Source organism: Pieris brassicae, chromosome 11 (assembly GCF_905147105.1).
Source record: "Pieris brassicae chromosome 11, ilPieBrab1.1, whole genome shotgun sequence".
Lineage (NCBI taxonomy): Eukaryota > Metazoa > Arthropoda > Insecta > Lepidoptera > Pieridae > Pieris > Pieris brassicae.
The window spans coordinates 7,460,998-7,487,497 of record NC_059675.1 but is presented as its reverse complement, the minus strand read 5'-3'; the positions used below and the strand labels follow the sequence as shown (position 1 = coordinate 7,487,497).

General features: G+C 32.0%; 4 protein-coding genes across 9 annotated transcripts; 3 read left to right on the top strand and 1 right to left on the bottom strand.

Annotated features, from left to right (window-relative positions):
* Positions 1-3,694: 3,694 nt before the first annotated feature.
* Positions 3,695-6,543, bottom strand: LOC123716655 (nucleoside diphosphate kinase 7-like). The gene is made up of 7 exons (XM_045672500.1): positions 6,420-6,543; positions 6,003-6,280; positions 5,767-5,928; positions 5,421-5,619; positions 4,711-4,956; positions 4,306-4,419; positions 3,695-4,162 (listed from the first exon to the last, which is right to left on the bottom strand). Exons 1-7 carry the CDS (start codon positions 6,420-6,422, stop codon positions 4,019-4,021), a joined length of 1,146 nt encoding a protein of 381 aa, XP_045528456.1. The 5' UTR covers positions 6,423-6,543; the 3' UTR covers positions 3,695-4,018.
* Positions 6,544-7,631: 1,088 nt separating this feature from the next.
* Positions 7,632-12,232, top strand: LOC123716608 (nucleoside diphosphate kinase 7). Of its 5 annotated transcripts, none has more exons than XR_006754582.1 (7): positions 7,632-7,936; positions 8,022-8,302; positions 8,380-8,541; positions 9,053-9,251; positions 9,567-9,812; positions 10,671-10,800; positions 11,281-11,419. XR_006754582.1 is itself a non-coding variant. In XM_045672436.1 (7 exons), exons 1-7 carry the CDS (start codon positions 7,934-7,936, stop codon positions 11,419-11,421), a joined length of 1,146 nt encoding a protein of 381 aa, XP_045528392.1. In that variant the 5' UTR covers positions 7,632-7,933; the 3' UTR covers positions 11,422-12,229. The 5 variants fall into 5 exon arrangements, 4 of the variants coding, with proteins under 4 accessions (XP_045528392.1, XP_045528396.1, XP_045528393.1 ...); XM_045672436.1 differs by having other exon boundaries at positions 10,687-10,800; positions 11,281-12,229; XM_045672437.1 differs by lacking the exon at positions 7,632-7,936 and having other exon boundaries at positions 7,959-8,177; positions 10,687-10,800; positions 11,281-12,230.
* Positions 12,233-12,967: 735 nt separating this feature from the next.
* Positions 12,968-22,771, top strand: LOC123716579 (major facilitator superfamily domain-containing protein 6-B-like). 2 transcript variants are annotated; one of them, XM_045672389.1, is made up of 11 exons: positions 12,968-13,138; positions 15,411-15,611; positions 16,120-16,274; positions 17,312-17,511; positions 17,584-18,085; positions 18,523-18,681; positions 19,035-19,231; positions 19,771-19,934; positions 20,419-20,622; positions 21,139-21,306; positions 22,104-22,771. In XM_045672389.1, exons 2-11 carry the CDS (start codon positions 15,515-15,517, stop codon positions 22,493-22,495), a joined length of 2,238 nt encoding a protein of 745 aa, XP_045528345.1. In that variant the 5' UTR covers positions 12,968-13,138; positions 15,411-15,514; the 3' UTR covers positions 22,496-22,771. The 2 variants fall into 2 exon arrangements, with proteins under 2 accessions (XP_045528345.1, XP_045528346.1); XM_045672390.1 differs by lacking the exon at positions 12,968-13,138 and adding an exon at positions 15,179-15,277.
* A 916-nt stretch (positions 22,772-23,687) lies between these two features.
* LOC123716478 (COPII coat assembly protein sec16) lies at positions 23,688-26,008 on the top strand. The gene is made up of 2 exons (XM_045672241.1): positions 23,688-24,490; positions 24,601-26,008. Exons 1-2 carry the CDS (start codon positions 23,688-23,690, stop codon positions 26,006-26,008), a joined length of 2,211 nt encoding a protein of 736 aa, XP_045528197.1.
* Positions 26,009-26,500: the final 492 nt, after the last annotated feature.

The window sequence follows — 26,500 nt, the reverse complement described above, 5'->3', positions numbered from 1 at the left end:
TATTATGGCAATAGTTTAAATCGTGATTTTATAATCTCCAACACTCAAATATTTAGTTTTTTTTAATATTATGGCAATAGATTTGACTTTATGCCAGTTTCAAGTAAAAGGTTGGGAAACCACACGCGAGAAATAATAAACAAAGACATCAAAAGAAAACAAAGGGATAAGCTAGTTAAAAACAAAATATGTACATAAACATATTAAATCTTAATATTATTATTGATTATGAACGAAGATAATACAATAAAGGATAAAGCAAAATGTTTGCCTTTGAACTCGCTGCTTCTCAGCCAAACATAATTCCACGAGTCCCAAAGATGGGTTTTGGGAAGAGCAAGGCAATAATTAATTTATGGGACTATGTATCTATCCTTTATGACTTCATTGGCAAACTCATCAGCTTTTTCGTTTCCTTTAATTCCACAGTGACTTGGAATCCATGCAAAGGTAATGTTGTAATTTCTTTGAGAACATATTAAAAGCCGTTCACGTATTTTGCAAATAACAGGATAACAAAGTTTCATTTGGAAAGGAAATTTTTCAACAGTTTGTTATGCACTTTTTGAGTCTGAAAATATGATTGTTCTTTTATATTTTATTAAAATAACTAGTTCTAAAGCTTTTAAAAGAGGAAAATACTCTGCATGAACTAGACCAACTCCAACACAATTATCAACAGAGATTTTTGAGACATCTGTAAAAATATAATAACGCTACACATGAAACGAATATTTGTCTCCAATATCTTGCTTATTGACGCCTATATCTTATATCCAGATCGAGAATTAAAGAATTAAATTGTGACAAAAATATGGGTAATGATGGAGATTAATAAATGCGGCTGTGAATTGTTAAAAATTTACAGAAGCTATTAGACATGGTAATGATTTGTGTCGCCAGTAACAGTTTGAAGTTTTAAAGGTCACATTTATATAAAAGATATTAAACAATATGTAGGCAGCAAAAATATATGGAGTGTCAGTAAATGTCTATACATTTAGGTTTTATAGGTCTATACCTAATAGAAAAAAAGGTTTTACTAATGGGTACATGGGATTGGCAAAAAGTGTGTAAAAAGGTGAAGGTTATAGAAGAGCAATATGCAAAAAGTGATCATGTCGTGGATTTGGTAACAGAACAATTTAATAATCATGTCGATGGAGATAGTTCCGAGGATAGCAATGAAGATGACGCTAGTGCCGACGAACGAAGCAGTCCTGAGCCCGGGCCCTCAGTAAGCAAAAGGCCTTGTCGCGAGACCATTATCTGATTCAGATTAATAAAAGATTAATCCAAATTAATTAATACAAATTAAAAGATAATGTTATTATTTTTCTACATCCCATAAATTTGTTAAAATATCTTAGGTCTTTTTTGGAAATACGTTCTATGTACAGACACTTTTTTACTGTCTTATTATATCTTATAGATAGGTAATATTACTAACATGCGCGACAGTAATTATGCGCAGCAGCTATTCTTCACATTTCGTTCAGCTTAATATCGTTATTTAGGTAATCATTAATCAAAGTGGCATATAATGCATTGCGTGCACGACAGTACACATGCGCAGCAATCCCCTCCACGTATCGGCCAGCGCTAGACTTACGTGCCGCTGCCTATAACAAATTCGGCCAAATCTTTTATTTTAGATTCAACAAGGATTTGAAATGCAAGCCAATCAGCAGTATTTAATTTATATTTCACACGAGGTTGTCGTTTTTGCTAAGGAGAGCGTTTAATATGCGAGGATATGATAATCGGGAAATGATCACTGCCAAAAGTAGATGATGAAGTGTACCAAGATTGAGAAGAGGCAAGATCTGGAGTACAAATTTATAAGTCAACTACGCTAAGCTTTTCATTGGGCTTTGTACGTCTGGTTGGTGAGCCAGAATTACAAATAAATTATGTAAATCTAATATTTCAACTAAACGTACACCATTGGAGTCAGTAGTGCCACAACCAAACATTCCATTGAATTATCTTGCAATCTATTGCAAAGCACTGCCATTTTTAGGCTCTAGAACTTGGAAGTCTTTTAATACGTTATTATGAGCAACACTATTATAACCATTTCGAGGTTTAAGGAGGAAAGCGTAGTTTTAAGAATACTGTTTTTGATTTGAGGGAAAATATTGTTACGAGATACAGACTTCGCTGCGGAAGAATATGCGGGTTTTGGTACTTTCGGAATTGTTGAACTTAATACATCTGGGTATGAAGGCTTAACAGAAGGAAAATAGTAAATATTTTGGCTTTGGCATAAGACATGAAGCTCTGAGCCATTTTAACTTTGATTTCTGTCAGTATCACAAACTCAGGACATGACTTATTTATCGCTGAATCTGAATCGCCCTTCCACTTCACACATTACACAGTACAGAGGATCTTCATCTGACCTGTCATATGACACACCTGCATGTTGACCTCCGTATCCATTTTGTCCGGGACATCTTGTGAACCAGCATTGCATCCCACAGGAAGATTCAGGCCAACATCCCCATAATATCGACTTAGATCGGGAGGCTCGTTCATTCAATATTTAAAGAATTTGCAATAACTTACCGACTACACGATGCCACTGTTCACAAATACATATAAAGATTACATATAATACAAAAATTAAAACTACCAGCGTATCCTCGGCGTTTTAACTAGTAGAACTAAACAATTAAATAAATTTTCACCACTATGAAAAATACGTCTACCATGAACGAAGTTTTCCGCGCTTTCTCAAATATTAAGTATTTCAAATATTCTTTACATTCATAATTATCATTTCTTTGTAAATTATTTATTACTAAGGTAAAAGCCTTAATAGATGATCATGTACCAGTATATGATCACTCCAAGTATTTGTATGTCTATATTCACACTTCCTTTTCACTTATACGTCCTGTATACAGTGTGTAAAAAGTGTAATAATATAAATAAATAAAAAATCTGCGTTTACTACACAAAACGTTATGTGACAGAATTGCCATCTAGTAAGTTCTAATATGTAACTAACGAATACATCAACCAATAGCGTGTATTTTTTCTCGATCTCCCTTACTCTCTCTCTCAATCTTTCTCACTATAGCTCTATCCAACCTTTCGCTCTATGGCACAGTGACGTTTGCTCTATCTCGCTCTCTCTCTCTCTCTCGATCTTTCTTACTTGCTTGCTCCCTAGAAGAATGCTCGCTTGGTCCAAGAAAAAAAAACAAAGACTTAGACAATCACCGTAAATTGTATTTGTGTTCTATTATCTATGACTTCTATACATACATATAGTGTGAAGAATCAAGAAAACAACAATACATATATAACAAATTCAAGCTCTCGTTATTTTGCTTTTAACTTTGCTATTTGATAAATTATTAAGTAACAATATTATCATTAACTTTATACATAAAAAATAAAAATGCCGAGTTTATCTTCGGAACTTGGAATAACTGGAACACGAGAAAGAAGAAAGTTAAACCCCAAAAACTATTGTTTTAAGTAAGTTTTACTATTTATATTAAGTAATTTGCTACTTTATGAATATGGTTCAGTTTAGTCAAAAAAAATTTTAACTTGAGGTAAGTTTAACTTGATAATATATTTACTAGATATAAAATATTTTTGTAGCTTAATTTGTTCTACTATGTATATGTTTTTGTTGTAAACAAAGTTACTTAGATTTATGTAATTTTTTTCGGAGTCGTAAGTCTAAAAAATTGTATAATGAGCGTGGACAGCTGTGTGCAACAGGACAAGATCTTTGTGACTGTTTAGATGAAAAATGCCCAGGTTGCCATTTTCCTTGTCCTAAATGCAGTTCAAACAGATGTGGATTTGATTGCAGGTAATAATACCTTTCGTTTTCTATAATTTTATAAATTAAGGAAATGAATTAATGATCAAGACCATTTTTTTAATTTCAGAGTTAACCGGAAATGGATGTATGAAAAAATTGAAATTGAAGGAAATGACTTTGTAATAAAGAATACATATAAAAAGTAGTAGAAGTATGTCTAAAACAATATTAATCATTGGCAAGTAATTTAAAAAAATATTCCACTTCAAGTTCACCATCTTCTGGGAGGTCTGTGCAATGGACTGCATTATACAAAATGCTTTTTCCGTATAAAGCTCTTATAGATTCGGGATACAGTTGTCGAGCTAAATCCTAAAATAAACACAGTTAAGAGAAAAGCTCAGTTTTACTCCTATTTTATTATACTTATGATGTATCTTAATTTAACAACCATTTAAAAAAGTAAGTGAATAAAATATTAATATCTCAATTGAGAAATCTGTTTCATTACATACAGGGTCTCTAGGTCCACAAACTTTTCTGAATTCAGACACAATGTTTATACTTGCATCATCAGACTTTACTTCTAGTGCAACACATTTCCCTTCAGCTAAATGTATGCACATTGCCTGAAACAGTACAAGTTTCGAAAAACTAAAATACCATTTCTATTTTTCACAGGTAATTTAATTTCTTATCCTTTTAAAATTTTACTTAAGAACTATCAATGTTTATAAAAAAAATTATACAGGGACATCACTTGCTTTCTCATGGTATAATCAGTGTGTTTCATGTATATCAAAACATAATATATGATAATTTATGATAAGTCTTCTTTTAGAATCTTAGCAATAGGGTCCTAAGAAGAACTACTGTAATAAGAGGTCAATAATTTTATAGATATAATAGTTTGTACTAACTTCATATTCTGGCAGAACACCTTTATATATTTCATAAAATTCCTCTGCATTCATCAGTTTAACAGAAAACAGAGCTATGGCTGATACATAGAATTTTTTAGATGTAGCAATAACTTCCAGAATGGAGCCAATATTACCATCAATAACAGCATGAGGTTTTATAATGCAGCATGTGCAGTTTTTCAAAGTAGCTCTAAATGGTATTCGTGGTATGCCTTTCTCATAACCAAAAAACAACTCTAACATCTACAATTAATATAAATCCTAAGTAATTCTCTGAAATTAGATCATATATTTTGACTTAATTTTTAGCTTATAAATTATTAATGCATTCAAATTAGCTCAATCGATTTTTACATGGTGTAAATGAAAAAAATAATGAGTACATGAGTACTACAATAATCCTAGTCCATAAGAAAAAAAAATAGATCTTATTTATTGACTATCAATATTTATACCATTATAGTGTTTATTTTATTTATTATGTAATTGTCTTTGGTATAATCAATATTCATATTAAAAAGCTGAAGTTTTTTTGCTGTGTGTTTGTTTATTTTGTTCAACGCGCTAAATAACATAACCAAAAGGTTGGAGCATCAATTAAAAATATAGCAATAAGTTAACGGCGCGTTAAAATCATGTGAGTCCAATACGTATGTCTATTTTTTAATTAGCTAACTATAACCATTTTACGTAATTAACAGCCATACTTGGGTTGCTTCCTCTGAAGTATTACAACCATGAGCAATGTTTTTTAGTGTATTTTCTCCATACAAATTACGTAAAGTTCCTGGAGCAGCTTCTGATGGCTCGGTTGCCCCTAAACATTGGCGCCATTTTTTTACAGCGTCAGGAGCAACTAGTTCTAGGCCAATAACCTCTCCGCTCGTGATGTAGTCTATGATTATTCTGTAAATCATGACATATTACTTCTAACATTTTACTGAATTATCTGTTTTTATAAATATTATTATTTATTGTAACTAACACTGCAATTGCAGTGTATTTACACATAATAAATTTAAAAAATCTAAGCTAAGTAAGACAAAACGTTACGGCATCATATTGCTTCCCGAAATGTTATGGTAAAGTATAATTGCAAAGTCCTTGCTAATCTTGCCATTTTTCATCCGCACAATTCGAAATCCGTTTTTCATGATGAACGTTAAAATTTTGCCATGTTCGCTAGGTGGGATGGGTTTAATCAGAGCAAAAGTACTGCAAGTAAGATTATTTATAATTTAGTTATCCAAAAAAGATAGCTGTAATTTTTATAAAAAAGTATAAGCTACCTTTCCACATTTTTAAACAGAGTTCTTCGAGTCAAAGGTGCACAGTCGGTGATGTGCAGTAATTTTGAAAATATGTTCACAACATTACCTATTTGCAGCATTTCTAATTTTAATGGAGGCAATTGTACGCGTCTCAAAAGAGTTTTACCCTTTTTCGTGTTGATTATTTGTACAGAGCCATCGAAAGGGAAAAAATTAAGAACTAATTCCACGATCTCGTCACCTTCTTCATCATACATTTCGCATAGAAATGTATACTTATCGAAGTAATCATAAACCTGTAATTTATTAAATATAAATAAATTTAGTTAGTAAATTTAATTTTTTAAAAATTAGTAAAAGTAATTTAAATAGTAAATTTTAATGGAAATGTACAGCAGGCAATGTTTACGATACGATTATTACTAATGAACTTACCATTTTACAAATAAGTAAATGGGAGAAGCACAAAATAAATTGAATTTAATCTATTTTAAATTATTCTTAAATTCCTTTACTTCACAGCTTTTATTGACAGCTGTTATATAATCAAAGCTTCAGAACTCACGCACATAAAAAATGAAACAAGTCCGATTAAATATAATTCTATATATCAAATTCGATATGAGTTAATTTTAAATTTGTTTGACCTATGATAATATTTAAAAATAAACAAACCATTGGCGCTTTACCACTTCTAGGCCAAACCTAGAACCTAGTTTTAGTGCCTTAGATTTCTATATCTGTTTCATGATCTTTTGTCAATCTAATAGGCTAGTAGGTGATCAGCCTCCTGTGCCTGACACATGCCGTCGACTTTTTTGGATATATTATAATATTGTTTTTAATTCTCATTTTTTACTACAACAAGACTGCATCAAGTAGGAAGTTATAATTCATGACGAAACTAAGCCCTTCTTCACTGTTAAAATATAGTAAATCTATATATTTTTTGGCATATTAAGCTTTCACTTAATTCTTTTTAATGAGAATTATGTGTACAAACTTATTTCACGAAAACATTTAACGAGGAGTGTTAGGTTTATAAAATTGGCATAAAGATTTCAATTAAAACATAAGTAGATATAATGATTAATAAGAAATAGCGCGGGACCCTAAACTATAAGAACGTCAGATCAACCATCCTCAACTTGGCAGTGCAATCCTTCTATTATTATTACGAACGATCATCAATTCAGTACAGGCACGTCAAACAAAGGCTCCATTAAAAAAAAATATTTCAACCTCAACTTATAACCGAAAAAGAAAAAAGGTCTGGTTAATAAAATAATTGCAGACGTAGAAATTTTGTGAGTTCAATAATCTTAAAACTGGTAAATGGCGTATTCTATGTTTTCTAATAATAAATATTCATTGGTTTGTGACAACCTTTACCAATACTGTTAGCCATTCGTTCCAATAAAGTGATAAAGGAGTATTGGTAACCCTCAACATCTATTCGTAGTGTTGATTTAATAAAAAAAGCGCAAACTAAACTAGAATCTCTAATTACTTAACAGATTTTTGTTGCATTTATTGAATATACTAAATAAAATAATCAACATCATCTAATATGTCTAATGGTTTAAATTAGTTATCGTATATACGCATATATAGAACTATCGAACGTGCTAACGTTGGCACGTCCCTAGTTTGAACACGCGAGCGCCATATACGGACAATATTCACAATTATTACCGCAGATTACTTCTTGGCCTTGCCCAGACCCAGACTATAATATTTAATATTATTCCAATAGGAATTAGGATGTTAAAGTAGTCAACATTTTTATGAGATGAGAACACTGAGAATGCCGTTTAAGATTTAAAAAAGTCAAAACAACAACAATGATTCATTTCTATTTGTAAATAGAATCAGACAATTAATATAGTCTTTGTTTATTTTAATTTCAAATACTTGTAATATTTTGTTAATAGTAAAACTTTATTATCATGGCAAGTAGTGCAAATTATATTGTGATTTACGAGTATTAATATATAATCAATTATGTTATTATTCTGAAAATGTATTTATCCATAGGAAGGTGCATATAAAGAAAAATACTCATTTGTAGGAGAATGGTATGACAACCAAGCAAGCCTTGTAAGAAGATTTAACGTATTTTACTATCCCAACGATGATACAATCGAGATGTATGATCTGAAGAACAGGAAGACTTTTTTAAGAAGAGTAAAGGTGAATGGTATAGCACTTGACAATTTCTTTATTGGAAGTTCCCTTTTCATATTAGGAAGATTGGTCAAAATTGTTGATTTTGCATGTGAACACACAAAGGAAAAACTGCACAAGGACATGGAAGTGTGAGGTTTAAGTCTGTTATAAAAATTCATTGATTTATTATTTCCTTTTGAAAAAATATATGATTTTATTCTTACAGCACATTTGCGCTAATAAAACCAATTCCATCAAAAATTACTGGTAAAATTATCACCCACTTCTTTGAACACAATCTTAAGATAACTAAAATGAAAAAAGCCCGCCTCACAGGGGATGATGTTAATTATCTTTATAGATCTCAATTATCAGATCCCACATTTCCGTAAGTAATTCTACAACTTCTATTCATATGGTGAATTATCTTTGAAACTTAAATTGTCACACACAAGTGGTTCAGATGTTAAACACGATAAATATTCTTAGATTCTTATTGTCCATTGATAATAAAATTCATAACTTCATTAAGTAAGAAATTAATTCATTTTGTAATTTTCCATTTTATAGCACAATTAAGCTAGGCTAGATATTTTATAAATTTATTCAATGATATGGTTTTTTTAATATTTGATATTATTGGCCACCAATATGCTTTATTGTTTAAAAATTTAATTGCAACAGAATCTGTATTTGATTTAAAGGTTCATAAATAAGTCCACACTAGAATAAATATATATTTAAATGTTACCATAACTATACAGGACAATTTAAAACAAGTTAGCATTGTGGATAGAATATACAAATAAATGGTATCCAAAATAAATTTGAAACTAGATAAACTAGATAATTAAAATTTATATAAAATCATACATTAAAAGAGCTTTAAAAATTTACAGATTTCTTTTGGAGCATCTAACAGGAGACTTAGTGTATGGTATGGAGCTTGTTGGTAAAGATGCTGTTGCCCTCTCCAAACAGATAATTGGTGATAAAGATCCAATGAAAGCTAAACCAGGCACTATAAGGGCACTTTATGGAACTGATCCTGTTAAGAACTGTGTTGATGTGTCCAGTGATGCTGAAACTGCTATTCAGGTATATGATGTATACAATATAGGCATCTGGCAGAAGTTGGTATATAATCATTTTAATTAGATGTGAGTTAACTTTCTGTGCCCATTCTGATTGGAAATAATGTTTGTTTATCCAGGTAACAATCATACCTTGAGGCTATGTAACTGCTCTACATCCTATGGGATAGAGACCATAAATCTCATTTTTTCAAATTTTATTTATGAATCTTGTACTAAAATATATATAATGTATGGCGAGAAAGATGGTCACCAGCCTTGTATTTAAAAAAAGGCTAACTTGGCTCGACCAACTAATACTCTATTTATATGTTTATAGGATGTGGAATATTTTTTTCCTTCACCACCATTTCATTTATCAAGGCTTCGATTGACAGCCACCCTGTCAAATTGCACCCTTTGTATTGTGAAACCACATGCCATACGTGAGGGTAAACTTGGTGCCGTGTTCGAAGCAATTGATGAAGGTGGATTTGATATCACAGCTTTGAATATGTTCATAGTTGAGAATATCAATGCGGCAGAGTTCTATGAAGTTTATAAGGGAATTGTTCAAGAGTATAAGGTACATTCTATTACAAGGTTGTATAAGAAATTCACTGTAGAATTTCTCTAGAGAATTTTACTTTTCTATATTGTCACATCCACACCTTACCATTTCGTGAAATTGTAAACCCATGCTGGCTCAAGGATAAATATAATCAGGCCCAATTGAGTACTTGAACAGCAAAAGGAAAGCTGACACACAATGTTTAAATATTAGTAAATAAATTGTTTTGTGTCATTGTTGCATAGGTACAGACCAGTAACTTATTCCAAAGGAGAAATAGCTTCTGTAACTTAGTGTAGGTTATTATTTATTTTAATGTTAACCCAACCCTCAGTCTAAAACATTAACAAAATAGGTTATTTAAATTTTACAATACTTTTTTAATGTCTTTGCAAAGATATGTTACTTATGCCATCGATGGACATCACGGGCGTCGGCAGTGGGGACAGGAAAAATCCTTTTTTTAAGTTATTAATTTGTTTTTATTTTTCTTTATTTACATTATTTATTGTTCTTTTATTATCCTTTGTACCTACTGGCTGGCGACGGCCTTCTGTCAATAAAGTTCTGTTGACAATTAAGCTTAAATTTATATCAACAGTAATAAATTAATCGATCGCGATAAGGCAAAGTATGTTTCGTTTTTCATAATTTTTCTCACTAGGCAAGTAGCTGGTCTGTCGTCTTTGACATGTCGACGTTTTTGGTCCTATAGCATTCCATGTTTCCCTTCATCGTACGAGCGAATGTTGGTGCACAGCCGGGGTTCGAACCACGACTTCACTGATGAGTCGCACGCTCAAGCCACAAGCCCAATACTGCTCCACTTTTCCTTTTGCTTCAGTTGGACCTTTTTCAATTTAAATGTTTAAGGTGTTACATGTCACAGGGAATGGTAGAAGAGCTTGCAAGTGGGTCGTGTATTGCAATGGAAATTGTTGCGAAGGATAAGCGTACTAATACAGCTGTTGAGTTCAGAAAATTAGTGGGACCATCTGATCCGGTATGTTTTTGTTGGAAGCCCACCATGATTAATACCGGCTAACTTCCCAGCCAACTAACTAAAGTCCAAATTTGTGTAATTATATCTATGAAGGTTTTGTAGTTACATGGTCCCATTGTCCAATTTAATTATCCTTTATTGACCAGCGCTAAGACAACACGATAATATTAACATTTATTATTGACTCAAATATGCTAAAACTATTTTAATACATTTTGGTTTTGCTTCGTGTATGTAGAGCAATACGCACAAAAAAGTGTACAATTTTCTATGTAACCGGCCATCACCTTATAGGTTTTGAATCCATAACACCCGCTTGAATATTATTCAACCTAAAGTAGTTAAAAGTAGTGAATTCCAGTAAATGTTAATTTAGTTGGAAAGTTCTTGAAATCAATACAATTTGTACATCTGGGCTTATTTTTATTCAATCAACCAATTATCATCAGCTACTCTAAAGTTTCTTAATATTTTTTTTAGGAAATTGCAAGATTATTACGTCCAAATACAATGAGAGCTAATCTTGGAAAGACAAAGGTGCAAAATGCTATACATTGCAGTGATTTAGCAGAGGATGGCTTACTTGAAGTGGAATATTTCTTCAAAATTTTAAATTTGTAATGTTTCTAATCATATCAACGTTTCTTTATTGAGCTTAATTCTCTTTTTGAAGGCGAAGGTTTATTACGCTTTTATATTATTCCATTATTTCAATAATACTATTTAAAAATTGCATTGGTCCATAACATTTTAATATTGTTATATAAATCTTTGGTTGAATTACCCCAATTTCGAGAGTTCGCATTGTAAAGTACTTAATTAATTACCAATACAATAAAAAAGAAACTGAAAATAAAGTAAGCAGCGAGATGATATAAGGATCATGTAAGGAGGTTGGACACTATTCTCATATTTGTTAAAGTATAGAAAATCTTAAAATATATCTAGGAATTATGAATGGTTCTAAATATCACATTTATTATGCGTACGATATTTTAGGCTGCTACACAAATGTTAGTCATCTCTGTAATAGGTATATAAAAGACTGATTTCGATTATTATATCGTGTGCTTAGATTGTGGCTTTAATTAATAAATGATTATAAGCATAATTAGTTTTTTGTGTCCTAATTTGAAACTCACGGCCAAACATTCTATTAAAGCCTGTTACAATACACGACTCTAAGAATCAGAAATGTGTACTGTTCCTCCCATCAATATAGGGAGCGAGAATTCTTGACTATTATACTTGATCGTCACTGACTAGCCAGTGGCCCCAAAGCTTAGTGGCTATTTTTTAATAGGACCTTTGTAGATTGTTGGTGTGAAAAGTAATATTTTTTACGTAAGACATGTTTTAAGGACTAGGTCATTGGAAATAGCTCGTTTTAAACGAGTTACGCTTAATGCAGATTTTATCCTAGTTTGAACTAATCTCACGAATTTAATTAAAATGTGATCGTTTGTGGTATAGTAAAGAGAACGTGCATAACGTTTTATTTTTAATCAGGTGTTCTAATACAGTTAAGTAAAGCATTCAAGTAATTTGTTAATGCCTTTTAATAAGTAATATGTATCTGAGTAATTTTCATATAATTAAGTCAACATTTCTGCATCGTATATCAAATATCTTATACAAGTATCCAACTTGTATACCTTAGGTAAATCTACATTTATTATAACAAGTTTTAGAAAGGAGATATGCTAGAAATAGCGTTTTATTCGAGTGAACATCGGAAGATCATCACATTTCGAAAATCTTGAAAACTTTTCAGGTACATACTTTGTATACACAATGCGTTGTAAAATGAGTAATTGTTTAACAAATATCGTAGAAATAAAACATATTATGTTTCTAACGACGTATTTTGATATTATCACCTCACTTATTGTCAAGAAAGAATATACATTCCTTTTCATGTAAAAAAACTCAAGCACAAATTTGTTGCGCCTTTTAAATAATTTGAGGCAAAAACTAAAATATTTTTATTCTTACATTATACCGAAAACACATTAGAATCATAATAACAAGATTTGTTCCCAAATAACTATATATACTTAGTAAACTTTGATAGCCTTTGTGTGTACTTAATATACATTTGTATTTATATTACAAGAGTTAACTGGTGGATTGTTTGTGAGCCAGTAGGTGCACGTGAGAGGACGACGAAGTTTTGCTAGCGTGGTCGTAAAGTAAAATCGCATCGCGCGCGGACTACACGCGAAAAAACGACTGGCTTCTTACGCGTAAAATATTTAAAAATAGTACAAAATTGGCTGTATTGTAAGGGAGTTTCAGAGTTATGAAATTATAATTGTAACTAAGTTTATCGATGACGGTAAGTACTGTTGGCTTTTAAGTACTTTGTTAGTTTTGACAACTTATGTTGCGATTGACGTTGAAACTATGCAAACACATTACTATTTCTTTTCCATGAATCAAACTTATGTATTATTGAAAGTATTTTCGCTTAACATGTTGAAACCAAATCGTTTTAATACTAATTTGTATTCGTTTATATAATCATGAGAAAAAAGTTGGAAGAAGGGTTCTATATATAGATACTTGTGACCCTTCTTCCAAATGAAACAATGATTTTTTTAAATAATTGTTTATTTTCATAAATTGAACTCGTTCTATATAGACTTTACATGGGTTAATTAAATAAAAAATCATTATTGTGTATCGGTATTTACTTTGAAAGTAATAAGGTATGTTATTTATTTTTAATAGATTAGATAGTTTTCACGGATCACGCAAAGTTATTTATGAATAAGATTTTGACTCTATTCTTTTGTCTAATGTACAACATGTTTATACGTTTTTGTTGGAAAAAGGTTTTGATTTAATGTGCCTAAATTGGGTGATGCTGCATGTTTTATATTTTTAACATAGTTCCAGATCTAGTAAAAGATCGTCTAAATATAGAAAGATAGTCTGAGGTTTATGCCGTAAGTCGATATATGATTAGGGATTTTTCAGATAAATATAATCAAATCTAATCATTCTCTACATATAAATTTAAACATAGTACCAAAATGTTTGTTAAACACTACACATTTTATAATCTACCGAAAGATATTTAATCATGCTTTTGAGGATGTTTTATCTGGATTTCTTTAATTGCTTTAAGACCTATGCTTTTAACGTCTCTTTTAGCCGTACTCAGAATACTTGTTTACGAGTTTCCGGTTACGTTAGCCATTTAGAAAACATTTATATTTGCCATATTTATTTATTTACAATAGATAACCATCGAGCATAATGTCTAAGCTTCCGTAAAACCGTCATAGCGATATATAGCATCATTTTTTAGATTTATAGTTGGATTTACTTTACTTATTAGATAAATCTAAGCTCTGGCGGAAATTTATAGACATACTTAAATTGCTCAGGCTTTTATTACACATATTTTATTTCATTATATTTATTTGATTACATACATAATTCGATCTTTTAGTTCTGGTGTTAAAAACTTATTAAGCTGAGCTCAGGAAAATTCTTACACTTCTATTTAGGTCATATTAATGAAATTGTAGGTTACGCTGATCTAAGTAGATAAGCTTTGTTAATTTCAGTCGTTATTCCATAATTATGGTTAAGAAACAGAAAATACCTATCTGTAAGAATTATCACGATCATCCATAAATATGAGACCTTCCACGAAGAATAAGATTAATACCTATCAGAATGTATTGTCTGGTTGAAATACCATGCAAGATTCAATCAAGATATGATATAATAGATATATTTATAATATGAACTGCGCCCCAGTGGTTTAGTGCACGTACCAATGCATGTGCAGAAGTTTTTTATAGCTTTTTTTATTAAAGGCAGTAGTACCTTCCGCGACTTCTATTGTATCCGTGGGTGAATAATACATACTTACTGTAGACTTTATACTGTTATAACTATAATTTTGAGTTACAGAGAGGTTTCTATACTAATTAGTACAAAAAACAGTTACCTGTGACCTATAGTCACTCAACTAGCATAGTTTTGTTTAAACACTGTATGTTGTTATGGGAACCTGGTTAGGTTTCTATTGTGTCAGTAGGTAGATATTATGAAGATTGTATTTGATGTGCAACTTGTACACAACGATAAATTTCTTTGTACGTAGAGTAAACACTTTTACGGCTGTAAACGAGATAAAAACCAAAGGAAAATAATGTTACAACAAGGAAATTCTAAGTGCTTCTTTCCCAATTATATTTTCGATAAAGTACATTTTTAGGATGATATGATTTTAATTTTGACGTTGTAATATTACCTAACTTAGATTTCCGCCATGTATACACGAACTTTAAGTCTCTGTTTTTATTAACCTTTGAGAAACGGGTTGTGATGATTTTCAATCGTATGTCCGCGATTTGTCTAGTAAATATGTTACGAAGAGGTTGTTGCTACTTAAAAGCTCTTTATATATCTTAGATATCAAACTATTTACAACACATTACCGACAAATTTCCTTAGTGTGAGTAAAACTTAAGTATACTATAGACTCAGTTTCTTTATTTTATTCCTGGGTTGTCCATATTCACTAGAACCAATGGAATGGAAAAATTAATGTATCTCCATATTAATATTTAAAAACAATCCTTTTACAGGAAGGTTATTTTTATACACTTTCATGAGTTAAGTGTCGAAGGAGAAAATTTTTCGAAGGACCGATGAGGTGTTTTCCCACGTAGTGTTAAAAATAGTTGCAAAGATGCATTTGATACGGTTATTCTTCAAAAGAATATTGGACGATTTCCGACAGAAAAAACTTATGCCCCTTAAGATACTATGCTTCGTACATGCCTCAAGTAAGTAGCCTCACAATTCCTCTATACATCCTTTTGCAGGGCCATTGTTATAGGCCGGACTAGAAAACAGATTTTTTTAGATCTTCATGTATCACCTGTACACCGAATTGTGAGTCACGTCGTCTCGAAGGAACTCTCACGCACCCACGTTCACTCACTTGACCTAATCTTCTATTTGGTGTCTCCTTAGCCTTAGTTTTAGCTTTTTGACTCTTTACTCTATTCGATACACGCGTGGAATCACTGATACAACTATTACATTACACTATACTGTCTCAATCCCTCCTTGCAATTAAAATTAATAAAAATTATAATGAGTATCCTCTTCCGAGTATTGAAGGCGTTTGGGACTTTTCTGCATTTTATAGAGGTATGATGTACCTACTAAACTGCATTGTACAAAAAATAATAGTAACTATTTTGTCGGCCACATTGCTGGGTTCTTGGAGCCCCTTCCTATTGGAAATTGCATATATTTTAGAAATAAAATCATATTATTATATTGTAGCGCAATTGGTTTTATATCCCTACTTAACAATACACATGCGAGAATTGGGTATAAATGTGGAAGAAACTGCCGTGATGTCATCTCTAACTCCGCTTTTTTTGATAATGATACCGCCACTAGCCGGATTGTTTGCCGATAAAATTGGAAACTTTAGGGTAAGTTTAAAAAATAACAATTTTTTATTAATGGTTCATAAATTATTGTAATCACCAAACTGATGCAGTTGGCTGTACACAAGCCGTGAAATATTATATAAAAAATATAACAATGGAGCATTTATCCCTCAATTTTTTACAGGCCGGAAGTATTTAACATATAAGAGGCCACTTCTGTTTACGTACATTTATGTAAAAACATAATGTGCCTTAATCCCACGATATAAATATATACACACCCCAATCAAAGCATGCCATTGTCTTACAATTCTTTATTTATTTTTTAATAAAAGTTATTCTTACGTATTAAAAAAACACTTATAAATTAATTTTTTTCCGACGTTTAGCGTGCTTTACCACGCACATTTTAAAATTATGTAAATATTTTTAATAATAATACATAGCTTCAATCCGTTTAAAAAGTGTTTTCTTAATGTGTAAAAGCCATGTTAACAAAAGACAATACTATATTCTTACGTATCTTATAAAGTGGTTTCATGTGTCTTGTAACGTGTAGGGGGACAATTGTGGCGTCTATCTCACTCAAATAACGTAATACTTGCCAAGCAAATAAGATCAACTTTCTTTACATTCTTAAATATATTTCTATTTCGCTTCAAAATAAGGAACTAAAATGACAAAACTTGTAAATATGAAAAACATAATTCCAAGCATTTTTACTGACCGGCTGATTAAACAATAACATTTCGTGGTTGTGGCGGTAATAAAATAGTGATTTTGCTATATACAAAGAATATCACGAGACCATTTTACGGTCTGTGCACTTAAATCGATGACTCTATTATTCAATGTCATTGCAGATGGACATACAATTGAGACTCAAATGTAGCTTCTATTAGTTTCGCTAATGATTACCCTAAACGTTACATCCTGTTTTATAATCAGTAGCTTATCAGGAGGGTTTTAAAAGTCAAAGTCGAGAATTACTCAGAATTGTTTCTAAAATTACGCAATTAATTTTTACGCATTAATAATTTTATTTTGATTTTTTAGAGTTAAATTGAATTTAATTCTAGTTATTATTGGCTCTAACATCATCTATGGGTGGCTTATCAGCGTTGCTGCTACTTCTTGTGCCCGTTGGTAGATATACCATAACATATCCACCCGCGGTAGAACTTATAGCCTCGTGCGACAATGCTGTTCTGCATCTTCAAGATGTTAGACAATATTCTTGTCATCCTTTACATCCATATGAACATGATACTAATTTGACGTAAGTATATCTAATTCCTTCTTGTTCACTGATTTGTATCTTCTAGTCTCTTATTATGTATTTTGTTTTAAGGTTACAATCATGTGGATTTGTTTGCCAATCTCAAAACGCATCGACAGATATGAATGTTGTACTTAAAAGTAAATTTTATAATATTAATTTAAAGTCTTTGAAACTATCACAGCGGCTTATATATCGAAACGCCATAAAACAAATACCCAAAGATTTTGATTCAGAAGATAGAAAAGTAATTCGTATCATGACAAACGATCCAAATTTTAATTCAACCATGACGCAAGTGTCCGATGACAAAATTTATTTTCCTACACCGCAATTGTATACTATAAATTGTAATGATATAAATAACATCACATGTTTGTTGGGAGACTTCGATTTAATTTCGGAATTAGAAAAGGATACACATGAAGATTATCGTGCAAGAATAGCACGGCGTATGGAAGATGATATGGATGAACCACCAGTGTATTTGATAAATGCCATACAAAGTAGAAATAAACCATTTAAAGATTTTGAAGGCGTTGATAGTACAACGTGTAAAGATGGGTTCAGGGAAGTAAGTATCACACATATAGAATAAGAACTGCCTTTATTCTTGTTAGTTTTTCTGATAAGTAGAATGGATGTGGTATCTAAATTTGTTTGATATAGCGACAGTATAATAATAATAATCTATTACCTATACCTATTACCGATTATCGTTCATCTATCAAAAGGTCAAGGCAGATACTGAGTCTTAGAACAATGACATTCTACACAGTCTACGGGTCGCTACTTAAAGCTCATTATCTTCATCATTAACATTCAATAGAGTGCTGAGTATTTGTCCTCTTTTTGGCGATAAATTAAGTTTTCTTCTGTTTATTTTACGAGAGTTTAATTATTGTTGTAGAGTAATTATTAAACTACTAGGGCTTCCCATGTTTTGTTTAAAATGGAAAATCTTATTTCAAATATTAAATTGAAATGATGACTATTTATTATTTTTTTCAGGCTGAAAACGATGTTGAAGTCATGGTTCACGTTGGATATAAAGAATTTTCTAAATGCTACTCGGCTTGTGCCATGACAACACCTAGGAAAAGTCTCTGTGTAAATAGTCAGCAAAAGATTGATATAGATCCTTCTTTTACTTTTTGGAGTTATATGGCTGTAAGTCTTAATTTAATTTGATAAATATTTTAGAGTAAACGGCAGCAGCAAATATAATCAACATATCATACATATAGTTTTGTACTGACGCCAAGAGTTAACTTTCTCGTGACAGTTTAATCACGTAACAATCTAACTTAACCGTTGTCCAAAAGTTTTTAAGCGAAGAACTGGTATCTTACATAAGACGTTCACCTAATGTATGTCTAACCTTCTCCTAGATATTTCAAATAATGCTTTGCACACTTGTAAATTGAATATCTATTGATTGATTTATAGGAGAAAAATAGTTTGAAATCTCAAATTAAACCTAAAACCGATGACAGAATCCTTTAAAATGTGTATTTTTGCAGCTTCGAGTGTTTATTGGTATTATTAGTGGAACATCGTTTGCGTTATTTGAAGGAGCTGTAATAGCCATAATTAGAGAGCAAGAAGCCGACTACGGAATGCAGAAAGTTTATGGAAGTGTTGGAGGCATGATTTCTTCACCTCTTTCAGGGTTGTTCATTGATTATGCTAGTAGAGGGAAAGGATATACAGACTTCAGGTATTACTTGAGTCTTGATTGCTAAATATTTTGAAAAATTCTTACTTAAGGCTTAGCTTTCAACATAAGCCGCGGCCATACATTATATAATTACCATTGACCGTTCTCTGGCGTGCGTGGCCGATTTTTTTATAAATCGTTAGGTTTTTAAGGAAACCTAATAAGTATGAATATTAAACATAGACGTAAACTATAGTTTATAAAGGACTTACTAAAATAACACAAAAATAATAAATTAAGTTTTTTATACGTAAGATTTGGCTTATTACATTTAAAAAATTATAGATATTATTATTACATTAGCCAATTTATTTAAAATGGCTAATGTAATAATAACGTTTCGTTGGTTAATCTATAGGAAAGTATCTATAGTAAAATGTAAATACCTATGGAAATACGACTTGAAGCAATTGCGACTAGTATTTTTTCATTTAGAAGTCTTGTTATTTAGATGCAGAAGAAAACAAAGATTTATTAAGTATCACCATAAGTGTTTAACCAGTTTCTAATACCCTAGATTTTCTTATATAATGTTGCAGGCCCGCCTTTTATATGTATGCAGTGTTGAAGGTAATGTCTGGGGTCCTAGTATTAGGCCTTGACCTTGAGTTTAAAAAACCTGCAAAGACCCTAGTAAAAGATGTTATCACGGTATTTAAAAACTTCGAAATCGTCGCTCTTCTCATCGTTTGCGTTGTAATGGGTAAGTAATTCACAACGGCATTACACTTAATAACCGGTTATTTATTTCTATAGAGTTCGGTAATGTTCCTAAATCTATATCCTGATTTTATGCACGAGTTCATTGCATTAAATGTACCTTTTGGATACGTTACGTTTCCGTCATTTAATTTTCTTAGTATTGTTTTTAAACATGCTTTCTCTTTCGCGTGTTTCTCTACATGAACTCAAGTCAATAGGCATAAGTTTTAAGGCAATAAACGTGTATTTGAAACATCTTTCAAGTTATCAAACACAATTCAAAAATGCACATAGCAAAAGTTTGCATTTTAAAATTTCATCTCATTGACTTAATAAAACTTTGAGTAATTTTGACTAACTTTGACTTGAAACTTTAACCGTTCGTGTTACCAAATAAAATACTATGACATACAATTACCGATATTTACATTTTACAAGGTATTCAGTTACTTTACATATTAATTGGGATTTTTCGTATATTACAGGAACTGCCTGGGGGTATCTCGAAAGCTTCCTATTCTGGTTCCTACAAGACCTAGGAGCGTCGCAATCGCTCATGGGCATTACTATCACAGTGGGTGGGGTCGCTGGCTTACCTCTCTTAGTATTATCAGGCCCAATCATTAAAAAAATAGGACATTCCAATGTACTTTTCATCGGATTCATCTTTTACGCCATTCGTCTTTTTGGTACGTATTTCTTCGATATGATAATTGGAGAGTGTATCGTAAAGTAAACAAACCTTTCATGGACAAACAGATGTCTACTCGTTGTGGACTGGTTTATAAATGAGAAATCAGTTCGCAAGAAAACTGGGGTCATTTGATTCTTTTCTTTCTTTTACCAGATTAAATCCTTTAAGTTTACCTAAACTAAGGTTTAATTTGATAATATGTACACAACTGTACCAATATGTGTATATCGCTTTACATTGAAAATGTTATCTCTTGTGAAAAACAAGTTTCAGGCAATAGCCAAATAAATATATTGTCTTTTTAATATGCGAAATTTGGGTATGAAATCTATTTTATTTTCTATTTTATAATTAATTACCGGTTAGAAATAAAAATTATGTATCCTGTATTTATGTATCTTGGGCTGGGTTTTGGATTTAAAAATATTAATATATATATATCTAAATATTTTCATAAAATTAGTTTTTTTTATTATTTATCCACATTTATATGTCGTTACATTAATTCCAGGTTATTCGTTCATATACAACCCGTGGCTGAGTTTAATATTTGAAGCGATGGAATCGGTGACTTTGTCGTTGTCGTTCACTGCGGCAGTCACGTACGCGGCCCTCCTTTCCTCAACTACGACCGATTCTTCCGTACAAGGCTTACTAGGAGGACTCTATTATGGTGTTGGTACGTTAGTCTGTTTGAGGACAATTAGCATTGAATCGGCAGATAATACACGAAAAATATAATTATTTATTGTAAATTATGAATCGGTGCCGATGTTTTGCGTGCTTTATGTATGATCGTAGGATGACTAATTTTAATGCTGCCCGTTTTCATACTATTACATAAAAACAACTATAGCATAAATAGTTTACGTTACTTAAAGTCTTGCGGTGGAGAACAACCCAGTGCTTTCCAAAGAACTCGATGTCTTTGTACCTAGGGGTATGTGCGACCAAGGTTGTTCGGGACCAGTCTATTGGACCGCAGCACCGATCCCTGTTAACAAAGACGTTGCACTTACTATTGGCAGTCTCCTAGACACTATCGATATCTTTATATGCTCGTAGAGTGTGTTCACAGTAGCGATATTGTATATATTATGTATTTACTATAATTATTTTTTTCGATATTATAGTATTGGCTTAGTACTGTAAGGATAGTGTATGTATTTTATGAGTAATTAAATAAAAATGAATTGGCCTTGCTGGTGACTAGCCCCCAGACTAGGATTCTCTGTATTGATGTTTCGACGTAAGTCATAACAATTTCCATAGATTAACAGTAGCTGCATCTGTAACAGGAATTTAACGTATGTTAAATTGTTGTATACATCTTATAAAAAAACATTTTTGTATTTTACGATGTTTAATACGTTTAACGATTACGCGAATGTAAACGCAGATTGACACATGTGACCCTTTGTGTCTTTTAGTATATTGTTTTGTAAATAATTAAATTGCGAATACGTTTTTTTGTAGGTAAAGGTGCCGGAAGTCTTATTGGTGGATATTTGATGAAATTTTTTGGTACCCGATTGACATATCGACTATTTGCAGCCGCTACGTTGGTCACTGGCTTATTTTATTTCCTTTTCAATAGATTTTGTATAAGAAAGTTTGTGAAATGTAGAGAAAACGACATCTCTGGTAAAAATAATGCAAATGTAGAGTCGTGTGAGGCTTCAGATACAAAAGCTAACATAGATGTCGCTGACAAAATGTCGTGTGAAATGACTGGCTTGGACCGTTTGAAATTAGTTACGGATACAACAGATGGCGGCAGTGACTCTGGTGTAGAAAACCCAGCGTATTTGGATAATGAATTATGCAAAGATGACACAAAGAAAATACAAGAAAAGCGCTTAAACTAATTTTAAGTTTTAAATTATTGTGAATATCATAATATACCATTTTTATATATGTGTTTATATACTTTTAGTTTTAATGACTTATTTGAAATTTTGCCGGAAGCAAAATTAGTAGTTTGTAATAATAATCTGATGTTTGTGTAACGAAATTTATTTTTGATGTTGATAGGAATTAAACCATTATACCCACAAACATCCTTCTTCTTTCATAGCGCGTTAAATAGCAAAGAAAACCTAGTTGTACTTGTACGGAATTATAAGCACCATGACATCAAATTAATGAATTATTAATGAAAAAAATATTAAAAGCTTCCAATTAAACATTTTTGATTTTTATACACATTACATACTAACTCCTTAGTCTTAAACATCACTATCGATTACATTGTAAACTAATTCATTTTATTTTGTCAAATTATGTTTATACAAGAGATTGTTCAGTACATTAGTTGACACATAAAGGATTGATTGGAATGCGACACGCTTATTCTTGCATCTATGTAATATTTTTTAAGGCAAGCCATCATCCTCAGGCAAGACTTCCATTGATGTGATTTTATAAACATCAATATTTTAAAAAAGTGGTATGACAACTTTTTAGGTTTACCTCTCCAATTTCTGTTTCAGTTTCATGATAATATTTTCAATATTAAGCATATGCTTTAAGTACAAACTAGTCAATATCGACTATTAGCTTTATTTTTTGCGGGATGGATGCTTGTTTGAGATACTTACCGCTTGTCTATATTTTAAAATCATACGTTACTTTACTGTCTATATAATTACATTTATGTTATTTGAATTGAGTAAGAAAATTTGGTTTTTGAATACATTTTGTATCTCTAAAAATGCTTTAAAATGCGGCTGACTGACGACTGGATTTTGCAAGTTTTCAGCAAATTAAAATATCTGTATATATTAATTTACAATATCAAATATGTTGTCTAAATATGTAACACTTTTGAGCCTCAGACTATGAAATTTATTATCCCGCTAACAAATAGGCTTGGGTCATCTCGTGCTTGAGCTGTTCTACTTACTAAAGTACCGCAAACAATTATCACAATTTATTTCAGTTGACAAGAGATAGCATATGGATACATTTCTGTATATTGGACATTTACGAATCGAATTCCGAGCAGAACGCTCGTAGACGCGACTATTTATGAAATCCGTTTACTAACCATATATTAAGATGGTTACAAAAAAAGTTATAAAAATATTTTTAGTAGTTTTCATAAGTGATTATGTAATTGCTCTTAGTTTTCCCGCTCCTCAAGTTTATGTCGTCACACCCGCGGCTCCTCGACCCTTTCAAGTGGATGCAAAGCCAGCACCATTCTATTACCGCAATTGGATGAGAAGAATGGATTCCGGTGAGAACTCAACTTCGACCACGACTTCGACAACGACAACTGCTCCGAGAGTGAAAACACCTGATCTCATTTTTGCAGAATTTGAGTCAGATGGAAGCATGAAAAAGTCAATAAAAAAACTTTTGGAAGATGAAAGGATTCAACCGAAATCAACTACCTCTACTGCCCTACCAATTTATGTACCTGAAAGTGAGTCTAATAAAGCAGCTAAAGAAGAATATGGCTTACCCAAGCCTTTGGAAAGAGATGGTGACAAAATAAAAAACCAGAAAGTAGATAACGACTATTTTTCCATGTACAACAACTTTTACAATAAGGTACCAGAGCCCGTTTTCTTGCCTTCAACGACACAACGACCTACTATAGTTTCCACGACTACACCTTCTACTACGACTTCATTAATTGGTAATGTAGAGAACATTTGGCATATTATAGACAATGAAAAGCTTTATCAAGAAAAAGGAAAGTGGGATGAAGTGCCATTGCCATCTTATGAATATACGAGTGATGGGAGTAATGACGACCTTAGTGGTGCGCATGTAACAGAAGCTGAACCCAACGATTCACTTAAAAAGACAGACGAAGATGAAGAATCGATTGGCGTAAACTTTGCTTTGCCAGGGTAATTTTTTATTTTTATTGCGTAATTTAATTTTAATATATTTATCATCAATGAAATCTTGATAAAAAAAATCGGTAGTAGTTGCTTAAACATATTATATTAAATTACAGATTTGCAACGAATACTGGAAACGCGGCTGAAAATGAGTCAAGAGCGATTCGCACTGAACAAAATATACGATTTCCCTATGTTAATTTGAAACCGTTTCAAATGAATAACTTGAAAAAACCTATGCTGGATCTTTTGTCAAATAGTAAAAAGGGAAATAATTTATTAACTAGCTTAGATAGTTTTTTCGAAACTAAAAATCCAGTAAGAGGGGAAGCTCACGATTTTGGAAATACTCCAATGAACCAGCCCATTGATCGGTATAATCCCGCACAACCTTATTTACCTCAGGTTTACAGTAGCAAATCAAAGCAATCAGGCCCAATTTCTTCACCTCCAAAAGCCACTGCTAGCCTGGTTCCACCCCCGCCTCCACCTTCTAACGGGCTCAATTTGCCATCTCCCGTAAGTTATGATTCATTTCCTCCATATACCCTAGATTCTGGCTTTGGGTCTTCTTCACCTTCGTTTCCTCCAGCACCTGCCCCAGTACCTGAATCACTCCCATCACCACCAGTAATCACTCCCAGTGATGATGATTCAATTGATACATATTCTGGTCCTAGTGGAGAAAGCGATGGACCATCGATGGATATTGGATATCGTTATAAAGTACCTTCTCCACCATCACCACCAGCTTTTTTACCCACTATAGCACCAATAAGTAAACCATTTAATGGCTATTCATATAATAAGCCAGATATGCCATCCAACAACGCTAACTCCATGATGCCTATGGACCAAAATCAAGGTTTTCAAGGATATCACTATAGTAAACCAACACCGACTCTTCAGGCTCCACAATCTGAGACATATGATTCTCCTACAAGTTATGGTCATCCAGCTTCTGGCCCGACATATGGTTCAGCACCAGATTTTGGTGATTCAGGTCCCCCATCTGAACACCATAATTTCCCTTTCCCTGACTCTAATGGTAACGATTTTAAAGATGCTGGAATGATGCCTCCACCAGATATAAAACCTTACGGTAGTCCTCCAAGTGATCATAGTTTTCCCAGTGATTTTCCAACAGACTTTAAATTCCCTCATGACTTCGATGACCATGATCATGATCACTATCTGCATCATGACCAGCCACCATCTTCTACCGAAATGCCTCGTGTTAATAGATTCAGTTACTATTATTTAGGGAAAAAGTTATATTACTTACCGCTATACTTCAGCGTTTACTTTATTGTTTATGTGGGAGCTTTAATTATTAAGGCAGTACTTCGTCATAAAATAGTGTACCCTAACAGTTGGAGGCCGAACACGACGACTGCCGGTTTTTTCTCCAAGAGATCAGTGGATGATTTCCTCCAGCACGACAACATGCACGAATTGACTGGACGGATTACTCACGCTATAGCGACTGCTGCAGAGAAATATACTAAGAGCAAAAGAAAATAATCTTGTATAAGATTTTTTGCTCTTTTAAGTTGAACTGTACATACGAGAAAATTATATAACAAAACACAGTTACAGTTATTAATTTAAGGAACTGATAATATGATGTTGCGTTCTGGACATATTTAATACTTGTAAAATTCTTGTTATTTATTTTAAATATTTGTTCATTTGCTCAACATCAATAAATATTTTTATGTATAACTCTTACCTTTTACTCGGACCCATTTCTGACGCCCAGAAAAAAGGAATTAATAAAATATATGCATTATGCAAAAAATATACATAATAGGTATGGTTTATTAGTTCTTAACCCATTAAAGGATATATACAAATATGAAACATTGATAATTTTACGTAAAGTTCGATACTCCTGAAGACTAGTTTATGCATATTATTCATCCGTTTAGCTGAGCATTTTCCTTAGACAGTATACGTACGATATTATATCTAAATATATACCTCGGTAGTTTTATCAAATAGAAACCAAGGTTG